The 13519-nt window shown below is 41.4% G+C and overlaps 1 protein-coding gene across 1 annotated transcript in view; it reads left to right on the forward strand.

The window, feature by feature from the left end:
• mertka (c-mer proto-oncogene tyrosine kinase a) overlaps positions 1 to 13519 on the forward strand; it is a 163772-nt gene that overhangs the window by 128427 nt on the left and 21826 nt on the right. Inside the window, exons 10-12 of the mRNA XM_059982877.1 lie at positions 962 to 1115; positions 8358 to 8446; positions 10345 to 10440. Of these exons, the coding sequence (XP_059838860.1) occupies positions 962 to 1115; positions 8358 to 8446; positions 10345 to 10440 (339 nt within the window). The remainder of the gene's footprint in view (positions 1 to 961; positions 1116 to 8357; positions 8447 to 10344; positions 10441 to 13519) is intronic.

Genomic DNA, 13519 nt, shown 5'->3' on the forward strand with positions numbered 1-13519 from the left:
ATATGAGACAACCTCTTTGGTAAATATGATATCATATCTAGGCCGGGTCTGATAAGGATGTCTGTCTTCCTTTTCTGAAGATGCAAGGGAACCATTCGTATTTTTGTTTTCCTAGATTTATTTAATTTCTTCTGTCTAGACACGTCAGCTGCCATGGTGGTTTTCAAGCACTGATCCAATCAGTGTTGCTGGCCTTTAGATACTGGTCCAGCAATTGGAACACAATGTGTTGATTACCACACTTAAGAGAACTTGCATTCTGTAATGATTTGTCTTGCTGTTCTGTTTTTGTAAAGACACGGACTCATTTCTTCAACTTTTCTTTAGTTCAGGGCTTCCTAACCTTTTAATGCTATGGACCCCTACCATTAACCAAGGGGTCCATGAACGCCAGGTTAGGAACCCTTGCTTTAATTACTCCTGCTTTGAAATGTCTTGGAGTGTCTTTACCCTTTGATAAACTAATTGAATAATGCATTAAACCCGTGGAGGAAAAAAAAGAAAATTATTGCTGCATTGCAGTCTTAAGGAAGAAAACCAGCATTAACATATGAGTGGTTAATGTCTCTGGGTCTATCCTTTGTGGAGCTCAAAAAGATGAGGGGGGGAATCTCATTGAAACCACCTGAAAGACCTGGATATAATGGACATGGGAGAATGTTTCCCTTTGTGGAATTCATTCCCTCAGATAGCTGTGGAGGTGAACTTACTGGGTATATTTAAGACAAGGTTAATGGGTTTTAGTTCAGTAAGGGGTTTAAGGGTTATTTGGAGAAGGTGGGAGAATGAGGTTGAGAAAGAAAATCACCCTTGCTTGAGTAAACTCAATGTGCCGAGTATCCTAATTCTGGTCTTGTAGTCTTACAGTTAGAATAAATTGGAAGTAGCTTTTATAGTAATGCCTGCCGTTGGTTTACCATTGAATCCAGAGCTAATTTCCTTGTACCTATTTTTCTGACAGATGAGGTCCTTTCACCAGTCTCGACTGCTCCAGCTACCAGTGGTAAAAATGGTCACTTACAGATGGTCCTGATTGGAATGATTTTTGTCAGCCTTGTCATGGCAGCCGTGATTGTTACAGCTGTCAAAAAGCGAGTGAAAGAGACTAGATTCGGGTAGGTATCTTTCAGTTAAATGTTCCACTTTTCTCTTCAGTTAATTTCTGATTATTGCTTGTGCACGAAAAATCTATTAGCTAGATATCCAGGTTTGCTAAAAACAGGAGAAGCTATCACAGACCAGACTTAATTATCTCATAGCTTTTTTTTTAAACCCATGCCTAGCAAATTTTCCATTGGTTTAAAATACCGCCTTTATTTGGGAATCTTTGACAAATGTTTGCTGTAGAAGTTAATGGAAGTTCTATTCTTGAGCCAGCATCATTGTGATGGGCAAGATGGACTAGTCTGTTGCCATAAAGTTCTAAAATTCTTTGAATAAATGTCTGAAACATTCGCTCAAAATTTCCTGCTATTGGGCCGTTTCTCCCCTCTTGTCAGTGCCAAAAGAGAAGTTAACATTGGAACACTCAAGCAGAGGTATATACTGTAAAGTCATGAGGGTCAGAGATGGGGTGCATGTGCACATTCCCAGGGTTGGACAATCAGGTCATGTTTAAGATGAGAGGAAAGAAATTTAATAGCAACCTGAGGGGGGAACCTATTCGCCCAGAGGATGTCAGTATATGGAATGGATTGCCAGTGGAAGTAATTGAGGCAGGTGCATTAGTAGTATTCAAATGACACTTGGGTAGGAACAGCGATAGGAAAGGGATTAGATGTAAATGAGCCAAATAAAGGCAAGTAAGTCTAACTCAGATGGGCACTTTTGTCAGAAGCTGAAGAAGGGTCTCGGCCCAAAACGTCGATCGTTTATTCATTTCCATAGATGCTGCCTGACCTGCTGAGTTCCTCCAGCATTTTGTGTGTGTTTTTTTGGATTTCCAGCATCTGCAGATTTTCTTGTGTTTAGTCAAATTGGTTGTTTATCTGATTGGATGAAACGTTTTTGAGGAAGTTCTCGAAAATGAGGCCAGTGAACGTAGGTCCAAGACGATGTTGAAATATATAGTCATAGATCAAAAGCATTTCCTGCTGTGAATTCTGGATGTGTAGAGGTAGCCTTGGCAAGCTGAGCATGTGTGTATATATCTCAAGTTCCACCTTGCATTGAATTTCTGACCTGTTTAATTCTTCTTCTCAATTCTTGCTTTTTTTTAATCTATCTGGTAATTCATCAATCTATTTTATAAGACGTCATGTTCTGGTACTGTTCACGCAGGCCTCCAAGGCCGTTGTATGGTAATTGGTTATTATCACAGGTATAGAGATGCAGTGGAAAAGTTTTTGTTGCTGACCACCCGTACACACCAGATCACGGAAGTAGACTGAGGTAGCACAAGGGAAGAGCACGAACAGGATGCAGAATATAATGTTGCAGTCAGAGACAGGGCAATGCAAGCATACCATCAGGTGAAAGGCTACGTTTGAGATCAGGAGTCCATCTTATTCAATAATCTTCAAACAGTGGGGTAGAAGCTCTCCTTAAGCCTGGAGGTACATGCTTTCAAGCCTTTGTATCTTCTGCCTCATGGTGCGGGGGAGGACGGGGCAGAGGAGAGAATGCATGGGGCGGGTGGGGCCTTTAATTACTTTGGCTTTTTTCTTCCACTTGCACTTTCTAAGCAAAATCACACTGAAGGTTGCAGGTCTAAATCCAGCCAACAGCAGAAGTTACCACAAAAAGCTTCAAGAAACAACATGGTCCTGTATTTACTACCGCTGTAGAATTGGGTTTCAGCAGGATACCATGATCAGGATTTCCTTCCATTCTGTTACACCAATCCATTCTGGACATTGTTCCTTCTCCCACCCCAGTCAGGCAGAAGATAAAAAAGCCTGAAAGCTCCTATGGCCAGGCTCAAGGACAGCCTCTATATCCCACTGTTGAGCAATCCTCTCACATTCAGTAGATTCCTGACCTCTAAAGTGTTTTGGCCTTGTACCTTATTGTCTACTTGTACTGCACTGACTCTGTAATTGTAACATTGTATTCTGCATTCTGTTATTGTTTTCCCCTGGACTACCTCAATGCACTGATGTGATAAAATAATCTTGTGATCTAACACTACGTTTTTCATTGTACCTTGGTACATGTGGCAATAATAATCCAATTTATCAGTTTTAATTTAACAAATAGTCAGTCCTAACATAGCTCATCTTCCTCCCACATTCCCACTAACTTTCCCACAGATTCTACCACTCACCTACCTTCACCAGGAGTAATCTACCTTGGCCAATTAAGCTACTAACCCTCAAAGTCATTGGGATATGGGAGGAAACCCACTGTCACAGGGAGAGCGTGCAAACTCCAGACTGACAGTTAGAGTTCAGCATTGAACCTGGCTTGCTGGAGATGTAAGGCAGCAGTATGCCTCAGAGTTTATTGCTTTTTAAGGTTCTTGCCAGCATAAGAGATGGCTGTATCCTGTTAATCACTCGACCTTCTGACTGTTGCCTGCCCCCTGTGTTTAGTGTACATATTTTCGAGAAGCCAATTAACACTTGAAACTTCAGAACATAAAACTGCAGGTCCTGAAAATCTGAGACAAGAACAGCAAATATTGAAAGTGCTCGGCAGCCCAGGCAGCACCAAGTGGAGAGAAAAGTAAGGTTAGTGTTTCAGGTCAAGGACCCTTTAATCTACTATATCTCATTCTGGCTCGTCTCCCTCCCCTGCGTTTGATCTGTAACTGTAACTCTATGTTCTACATTCTGTTTTCTTATCCTTTTAACCTCCTTCAGTGTACTTGTGTATGTATGTACAAATTTGTTCAGTCCGTAACGGGAACTCCTAAACATTTGATTGGGAGACCGCTTCGCTGAGCATCCACGCTCCATCTGCCAGAACATATGGGATCTCCAAGTGGCCACCCATTTTAATTCCACTTTCCATTCCCACCCATGACCTCCTCACTGTCCACTGAACTTAGGTTCGAGGAACAACACCTTAAACTCCAACCCGATGGCATGAACATCGATTTCTCAAACTTCCAGGTTTGCCTCCCCTCCCCCACTTTCACCATTCCCATCCCCTTCTCCCCTCTCTTGTTATCTCCTTGCCTGCCTATTGCCTCCCTCTGTACTCCTCCCCCTTTTATTCTTCCACTGCCTTCTGTCTCTTTTACCAATCAACTTCCCAGCTCTTTGCTTCAAACCTCTCCCTCCAAGTTTCATGTATCACCCAGTTTTTTTCTCTTCTCTCCCCAGACTTTTCAAATCTACTCCTCAGTTTTTTCTCTCCAGTCCTGCCGAAGGGCCTCGGCCTGAAACGTCAACTGTTTACTCTTTTCCGTAGATGCTGCCGGGTCTGCTGAGTCCGTCCAGCATTTTGTGTGTATTGCTCGGATTTTCAACATCTGCAGGTTTTCTCTTGTTCCCAGGCATCCAGTTGTCTTGTCTCTTTATTTCTCTGTCCTATTCCCACTCTAATCCCTGTGTATATTGAGCCCTATTCTGTTTCAACAATACTCAGGATAAGCTTGAGGAACACGACCTCATCTTCAGACTAGGCACATTGTAACCCTTGAAACTTAATACTGAGTTTATTAACTTGTGCTTAAACCACTCTTACTCTCCTTTCTATGTGAATTTGTAATGTTACGAACTATTCTGTTCCAACTGATAGTTTTTGCAGTTATCTTTACTTTGATACCTTTAGTCTCTATCCAATCATAGACATTGTCACTGTTCTTCCCCACCCCCCCCCACTCCACCCGGAACTTTAAATACATTTGAAGGGTTGAAGTTGGGTATGTTTTTCAATTTCAAAACACAGATGCTGATTGCTTGAGCAGTTTTTTTTTATATAAGGGTTAGCTTTATTTGTCAGACGTGCATTGAAGCATACCATGAAATGTGTCATTTGCACCTCATCAAACGTGCTGGGTGGCCTATGAGTGTCACCACACTTCCATGTCCACAACGCACTAACTCTAACTGTACGTCTTTGGACTGTGGGAGGAAACCAGAGCACCCAGAGTAAACCGATGTGGTCATGGGGAGAACGTACAGACTGCTTACTTGACAGCAGCGTAAAGCGATTACGTCAGCTGCTACAATATCATTCCGCCTGTATTATTTATTATTATTACCCCTAGTTGATTAGAATTGACGCTTTCCTAATTTTGAGCTTGGCCAAGGTTTTCTTTATAATATGAACATAAGGCAAATCTCAAGCTGACGTTGACCCAGGTCACACACTGATGCTTTCACCTGGGACAACCCTTGGGATGTATGCTGTGGGTGAGAGACAACTTGAAACAAGTTGAGACCTATGTTCATGACTGACAAGTGGGTGTGCTGAACTGTTCAATTGTAGTTTGCATGGGCCTCCATTGTACAAATCTTTTTGCTGGCAAAAAGAAATCACTAGGCTTGTTCTAACCAATGTTGCGGTTTCATTTTATTCCTCATTATTTTTTACTTTTACATCAAATTATTTTTTATAACAAATACAATTATAACAATTTCCCATCTCTTTGAAGTGAATTGAACATAGGGCTAAGGGTGAATTAATTTTAAAAGTGTATCTGCATAGTCTTTTTGTTGGAAAGTAAACAAAGGAAGGATATTTTTGTGTATTTTGTGAGTCGACTGAATATTTGATGAGCTTCCAAATGTTGTTCTAATCACAAAGAAAGGTCAGCAGGACTACTGGTGAATCAGTAATGTTTATCTTTCTAAGGAGTGTAGCTAATCATGTCTGGATAATATGCAGCTGTTTGTTTCAGGAGTATTTGAACAAACTGCTCAGAGTTTGTGAAAACAGAACATGTATTTACTGTGATTGCCTCAAATATTTTTCCTCTCAGTTTGCCCCTCTCCACTTTGCTGGCTGGTTTTCTGAGTTTAGGACAACTGTAAATATGTGAACAGTGCAGGCATTTTTGGTTAAAAAAAAATTGGTTTATTATTGTCACGTGTGCCGAGGTGGAATGGGAAAACTTTATTTTGCATACCAATCAGAGGGATCATTTCCTCGCATCAGGAATAGAGGAATAGAGATAGTACAAAGGAAACCAATTTTTTTTGCGGCAGAGTGTTACGAATTATTCTTTAAAAATGAAACTGTAATGGGGGTGATTGTAGGACTATGGAGCAGGACTAAATTGATGGAGCAAGCTAAAAGCTGGCACGGGCACAATGGCCTTCGATGCAGCGTGTAGCAAACTTTGGTTTCTTCAGTTAAGGTAATGCCCCAAAATCTTATTTAATTTAATTATTTTTAGACATTTGCAGCAGCAATTCAGTGAGCTGCATATTGAGCTAGCAGTCATTGACAGTTCAAAGTTCACTATAAATTTATTATTAAACTACATATGTATCACCATATACAATCCTGAGATTCATTTCCTCAAGTGTTTGACTCAGATTTTAAAAAATATTTGGAGTTCTCTTACTGAGCACCAAAGAGTGGTCTCCAATAAGTCTTTAAAAGTTCAAAGTTCAAAACAAATTTATTATGGAAGTATATAGATGTCACCATATGCAATACTGAGATTCATTTTCTTGTGGGCATACTCAATAAGTCAATAAAAATTGAATCAATGAAAGACCAACTTGAGTGTTCAGCTAGTGTGTAAAAGACAACAAACTGTGCAATTGCAAAAAGAAAGAAATAATAATAATAAATAAATAAGCAATAACTATCAAGAACATGAGATGAAGAGTCCATGAAAGGGAGTCCATGGGTTGTAAGAACATTTCAATGATGGGGCAAGAGAAGTTTCCTCTTTGGTTCAAGAATCTGATGGTCGAGAGGTAATTACTGTTCCTGAATCCGGCGAGTATCCTGTAGCATGTCCTGGGTGGTGGGGGTCCCTGATATTGGATGCTACTTTCCTGTGACAACGCTTCATGCAGATGTGCTCGGTGGTGGGGAGGGTTTCACCCATGATGGACTGGGCTGTATCCACTACTTTTAGTAGGGTTTTCTGTTCAAGGGCATTGGTGTTTCCATACCAGGCTGTGATGCAGCCAGTCAATACATAGAATTTCAGCTATCATGCCAAATCTTCACACACTCCTAAGGAAGTAGAGGCGCTGCCATCTTAACCCTTTCCTGAGGAGGGGCTTCTGTAAATGCATATGAGTCATGGGAGTGTCAGTACTGGATTGAGGTCAGCTTCCGGTCTATGTTTAGCTTGATTATCACTGACGTAGTGTACGTTGTGAAAATACAATGCAATATTTAAATAATTACTATGAGGTATGGTAAGAAATATATAAAGAAGCCGGGTACAAAGAGAGCAATAGAGTTGGGTATTCTTCATGGCTCATGGACGAGAAAACTGATGGGCCATGGAAAGGAAGGCAATACTCCTAAAATGTTGAATGTGTGTCTTCAGTCTCCTGTATCTTGGCCCTGATGGCAGAAGAGGGCTTGATTTGGTTGGTGGCCATCCTTAATGATGAATGCTGCCTTTCTGAGGGGTCAGCCTCTGAAGATATCCTCTCATGCCGCTGTCACTGCCGCGGTAAGATGTGGAGATAAAGCAGGCCAGAGAGCTTCTTGTTACAGTTAGGATACCACGCTGTGATCCTAATATTCATGAAAATAATTTTGATATTTGTTCTCTTGGATATACTCAAAGGAAATAAAATATTGGTGACTGCCTCGCTATAACCCAGATCATGCTCCCATGTATAGTCAAGTTTTACTTCACTTGACGTGGAGCAGATATACAATCAAAGCCCAGGTAATAACACTGCAAGATTTCAACTTGAGAAAGTGGACTAGCACATTGGCATAGCTGTGGTGTAGCTTCCTTCCACCACAGCCAGCTCCACCATGTCTGCATGCAATTTGGAGCTTTCCCCTTTTAATTTTGTTCTTCTCCCATTTCCAAAGTTAGGCAGACGGGTTTAATTGGCGGCTGTACGTTGCTCCTGGCTTGTGTGAGCTCAGGAGAATTGTGAGAGGATTTATGGAGAATGTGTAGGAGAATAGGATGCAAGGAGATGAGTAGTGAAAAGAGATGGTTAGGTGTACATCAAGAACTGGTTTGGACATGGGCAAGCAGCCTTGTATGTTGCAGAAACATGCGATGGCCTAATATTACATCTGCTGGTCTCGTGTGTGTGTGTGTCTCTATGATAGCAAATCAAGTATTTCAACTTAGTTTTCTTGAGGAACAGATTATAAAATTTGTTTTAGTAAGAGCTTAAATTTTGCAATTTTCTTAAAATATACAATAGCATTTTTTAATGTCAGCAGATTGGATGTGTGAACCATGTGGTAGAATATATTTGCTGCTGTAATTTAAGTGTATTCTGTGCATTTTGTCGCTCATTAAGGACTGCATTCAGCGATGGAGAAGACACTGAGCCAACTGTTCATTACACAGTGAAGAAAACCTACTTACGACGGACGGTTGAGCTTTCATGTAAGATTTGTATTTCCCATCCTGTCTGAAATTTTGTGGTTGTAAAGCAAAGAATTAGAAATAGAAGGAGCTGTTCATCTTTTCAAGCAGAGCCCATCATGATATCTTGGCTAAACCTGTACTGCGCTGATTTCATAGAAGAGTAAAGAAATGTGCCCCATGCCCCACAATATTTGTACCAAACACGATGTTGAACTGAACTAATTTACTTTTTCCTGTATGTAAACTATATCCCTCCATTTCCAGCATATTCATGTGTCCACCCACCGGCCCCTGAAATGCCACTATTTGTGTCTGCTTCCACCAATACCCTGGAAATCCCAGGTTCCTGCTGAGCTCATATTTAATAAAAAGAAACTTTCCCCACACATCTCCTTTAAACTTTTCTCCCTTCAGCTTAAATGCATGTTCTCTCATATTTGATGTTTCCACCCTGGGGTAAAAGTTGGAATCTCATAATCTTCTTCTATCAGGTCTCCCATCAGAGAGACCATCCCACAATTGTCCAGTGTAGCTCACTCACTCTAATCCAAGCAGCATCCTGGCAAATCACTTCCAAAGCTTCCACAATCTTCTTGTAATGGGCTGACTAGAATTTTCTTGTTGTCTTAAGATCCATTACTCTTGGCCCTGAATGTCTTTGGCCTTGAATCCACTGGCATTTGTGGAAGAGAACTCCAAAAGTTTACAGTTCTCTACACAAAGGTTTTACCCCTCATTTCAATAGTTGATCCTGCATTCTGATACCATGGTTCACAGTGCTAGACTCTGCAGTCTGGCAAACATCCCCTTAGAATTTGGTTTCTGTGAGGGTACTGCTTGTTCCCCTGCACTCCGTTAAATATTGTGGGTCACGGCGGTGCAGTACAGATCCAGGAACCAGAGTTTGATCCTGATCACTCATGCTGTTTTCATGTTCTCCCTGTGATTGTGTGGGATCCCCAGTGGGTGCTCCGTTGCCCTCCATTTCCTAGATGTGGAGGTTGGTAGATCATTGGCACAGCAAATTGTGCCACGTGTGTGGGTGAGCAAATGAATCTATAGGGCTTTAATGCTTCAGGAAGGTGGCATCCATCATCCATCGTTCACTATCGGGGTTGTGCCCTCTTCTCGATGCCAGCATCAATCGGGAGGCACCGGAGCCTGAGGGTCTGCACCTCAAGGTTCAACAACAGCTTCTTTCTCACCACTGTCAAATTCTTGAATTGACCTGGAAAACCCAAATTCTACCTCGGCCTATATTTCCAGTAATTTGCCCTAATGTAATGCTTATATTTATTTATTTATTTTGTCGTGTAAGCTTTGCATAATTTATGATATGTTTATGTAGTTTACTTTTTTCATACTTGTGCTGCTGCAAACAAAAAAATTCTTGGCTTTTCTATACTGTGACAATGAACTTGAACTAAAGAAGTAAGAAGAATAGAGAACAGAGAAAATTAATGGGGCCTTTGGTTGCTCTCAGCTGACAAAGGCTCAAGAGTCTGAAATGGCCTGCTCTATTGTAATAACCTTAGGGGCTGGCTCACCCTGATAATATCATGGGAATATCCTTTTATCTTCGAATCAGTTTGTAAAAGTACACTGCAGTAGCCTGAAGACAAAAACACAGGAACAGCACAAAAGGTTCCAAATGTGGTCTCAACAAAGCTCTGTCCAAGTACAACAAGTCTCCGATTGCTCAGCTGAAAGCACAGAAGCAACTTAATCATTAAAGGTGCTTTGAGAACCCATTGAGCAGGTCCGTTGGAGCATGAATCAAATAACTTAAAATGGGGGAGGTTGCTTGTGTGAAGAAAATCTCCAGAGATTCAACAGTCAGAAGGACCTAATTCAATGCCGCGGCCTTATATGATTTAATTAAGTGGATTTTAATTCTTTGACATTTCTTCCCACAGTGGGTCATCTGGGAGTCCGGGAGGAGTTGAAAGAGAGGCTGCAGGATGTAATGACAGACAGGAGCCTCCTGACTCTGGGCAAAGCTCTGGGAGAGGGTAAGGAATGAAAAGAAGCTTGCAAGGATTCCTTCTGTTTTTGCACAGTTTGTTGTCTGTTGCACTCTGGTTGAATGTGAAAGTTGGCATGGTCTTTCAATGATTCAGTGGTGGTTATCCTTCTGTGCATTTATTGAGTATACCTGCAAGGCAGTGAATCTCAGGGTTGTATATGGTATTTTGATAACAAATTTAATTCATATATTTCATTCAGAGACTTGGTATTTCATCTAAAACACTTGCAAATTTCTACAGATGTACTGTGGAGAGTATTCTGACTGGCTGCATTGCTGTCTGGTTTTGGGGTGGGGTGGCTACTGCATAGGATTGAAGTAAGCTGCAGGGAGTTGTAAACTTAGACAGCTCCAAAATGGGCTCTAGACACTGTAGTATCCAGGACATCTTCAAGGAGCGATGTCTCAAAAAGGTGGTGTCCATCATTAAGGACTCCCCATTACCCAGGTCATGCCCTGTTCTCATTGCTACCATCAGGAAAGAGGTACAGGAGCTGAAAGACTTACACTCAACAGTTCAGGAACAGCTTCTTCCCCTCTACCACCCAATTTCTGAATGGACATTGAACCCATGAACACTACCTCACTACTTTTTGATAATTTCTATTTTGCACTATTTACTTAATTTAACTATATATATATAGATTACTGTAATTCACAGTTTTCTATTCTTATGTATTGCATTGTACGGTTTCCCTAAAGTCAATAAATTTCATGCTAGTGATGTTAAACCTGATTCTGAAATTGCTTTGAACTTTGAAACTCCATCCCCCCCTGTGTACCCTGACTCCCACTCCACCCCAACACAATAGGGCTTTGAGAGCAGGTCATTGTAATACTGTGAGTTCTAACCCCTTTTCCCCAACTGCAGTTTAGCAGTTACACACATCGCCTGTACATTTGCTGTCTGACTTGTGCCAGCAATTTTAGTGTTTCGTTGGCTTCACAACATATAGGGCTGTGTATTGACATGACAGGTCAGGCAATCGTGATGTTACATCTCATACTGTTCTTGTACTACTTCCTTACAGGCATTTATTTACCTGTTTATTTCAAGGTGCTTAGAATTCTGAAACTGGCAGAGCATGAGTTCAGTGGGAGACATGACATCATGCACAGCTTAAAAGATGAGCTGCAGTAGATACAATACTGTTGTGAATTAAAAATCATTTTTCCTTTAAGATGTATATACACTTTCATAGACTTGTGAATCTGTATTGTAACTAATTAGGATGAAGAATTAAATATTTGATCCACACCACTCAGGGTAAAGGTAAACAGTAAGACTCCAATACCTAACTGTTGAGAAATCCTGTGTTGGCACTAAACTCTCTAGTGTGAGCCAGCTGTCCTGAGAACAAGCAAGATGTGTGTCTGGGGCTGGAGGACTGGACTCTGGGCTGTTGCGCAATGCAATTCCAGGATTGGGATTTGGAATATTGGGGGTCAGGAATGAGCATAGATTTGCCCTGAGAAATAGTGTCCACTGTCATGGCACGCTTTGACAAGCTGAAGCATATGAGCTGAAGTTCACAGGGTTCAGTTTCCCATTCCCTTTAGAATTCACACAAAAAATAGACTATCATGTAACTTTTTAAAAGATGTGTTAAAGTGAAAAAAAGTTGTTTTGGGATATTACAGGCAAAACATTGTGTAAAGTCAGAATCAATTTTACCCTCACTGACCTATGTAGCGAAATTTGTTATTTTGTGGCAGCAGTACAGTGTGAGACATAAAAATTATTGATTACAAAAATAAATAGTGCAGAAGACAAGCAATAAGGTGGTGTTTGTGGGTTCATGGAATTCAGAAATCTGATGGCAGAGGAAAAGAAGCTGTTCTCAAAGCACAAAGTATGTGTGTTGAGGCTCCTCTCTGCTGGACCAGCACCACTGAAAGCCCAAGGGTAATAATGATCAAGGTTTTATTGCATGTAATTTCCAAGAAGTATTAAACTGTAGAAGTGGGAAGGCCGGAATTCCCATTCTGTAATGGGAATGTTTTATGTAATGTAGTGTAGATTAAGACATGGGATGTGGCATGTTATTTCAGTCTGGAATAGTTTGATTTTAATTGTCATTCAGAATACGTCCAAAGAAAATAGCAATCCTCTGGAGTCAAAGTGAAAAACACAGGACAAGTAGTCACACACAGCACATACTGCACATAAAATTATGACAGCAGAAAAACAGTTTCAAAATATATGTATATAAAATAATAATATAGGCCCAACTCCCTTGGTATCGTGGCCTGAGATTGATGGTGCGTGGATGATGTCCTGGAGCCATGCTTCTTTAACAACAAGCCACAGTATTTCCTCATTTCGGCATATGCCGCTGCAGATGAATAGAATCCAGCTTGTCTTCCACCGTGCAAACACCGGAGTGCAGCACCAATGGGAGGGCCGGCCTCTGAACCAGCAGCACACAACTGGCTTCCGAGTCTCCTCCACTGGGGATCGCAATAGGCAACCCAGAGGCATGAGGCCTTGTCCTCGCAGCAACCAAGGCAACGCAGCTCCCCCGTCATCAGTCTCGCCGATGAACCAGTGAGTCAGACTCGCAGGGTTCTACATTACCAACGTCCAACAGGGTGTTTTGATCACCAGAAAATAATGCAAGCCAATCATTTCCACCGTTCATTGGATCATGCCCTGCCTGGGTGGCAGATAGAGGCTTCAACACAGTGCACAAGAAGTCCAGCTGCAATTTGGGGTGCCAAATTAAAGGCTGCTTTGATGAAAATGATCAAACATTCCGATTTCATCCTGTTACAGTTGAGAACCACAACTACGTCTAAGGCGTGTACAGTCAGTAATGACATTTTAATGCAAGTAAGCAATCTGTTGTTGCTCAAAACCGATGGAAATAGATCGGACTGTTGTTAGGGGAACTGTTTCCTTAAGGTGTTGGTGGAAATGAAGTTGTTGCACTGGGCTGATGGTACGTTTAAAACAAACGTGGTTTTCAACTCCCAACACCGACTATCTTGCTGGCAAATGCACAGCCCCTGGTGATCTCAGAGCAAGGGGCATTTGTATCAGTGGGGCATTTGAAACACTTGCA

The sequence above is a fragment of the Hypanus sabinus genome, chromosome 10 (assembly GCF_030144855.1).
Source record: "Hypanus sabinus isolate sHypSab1 chromosome 10, sHypSab1.hap1, whole genome shotgun sequence".
Classification (NCBI taxonomy): Eukaryota; Metazoa; Chordata; class Chondrichthyes; order Myliobatiformes; family Dasyatidae; genus Hypanus; species Hypanus sabinus.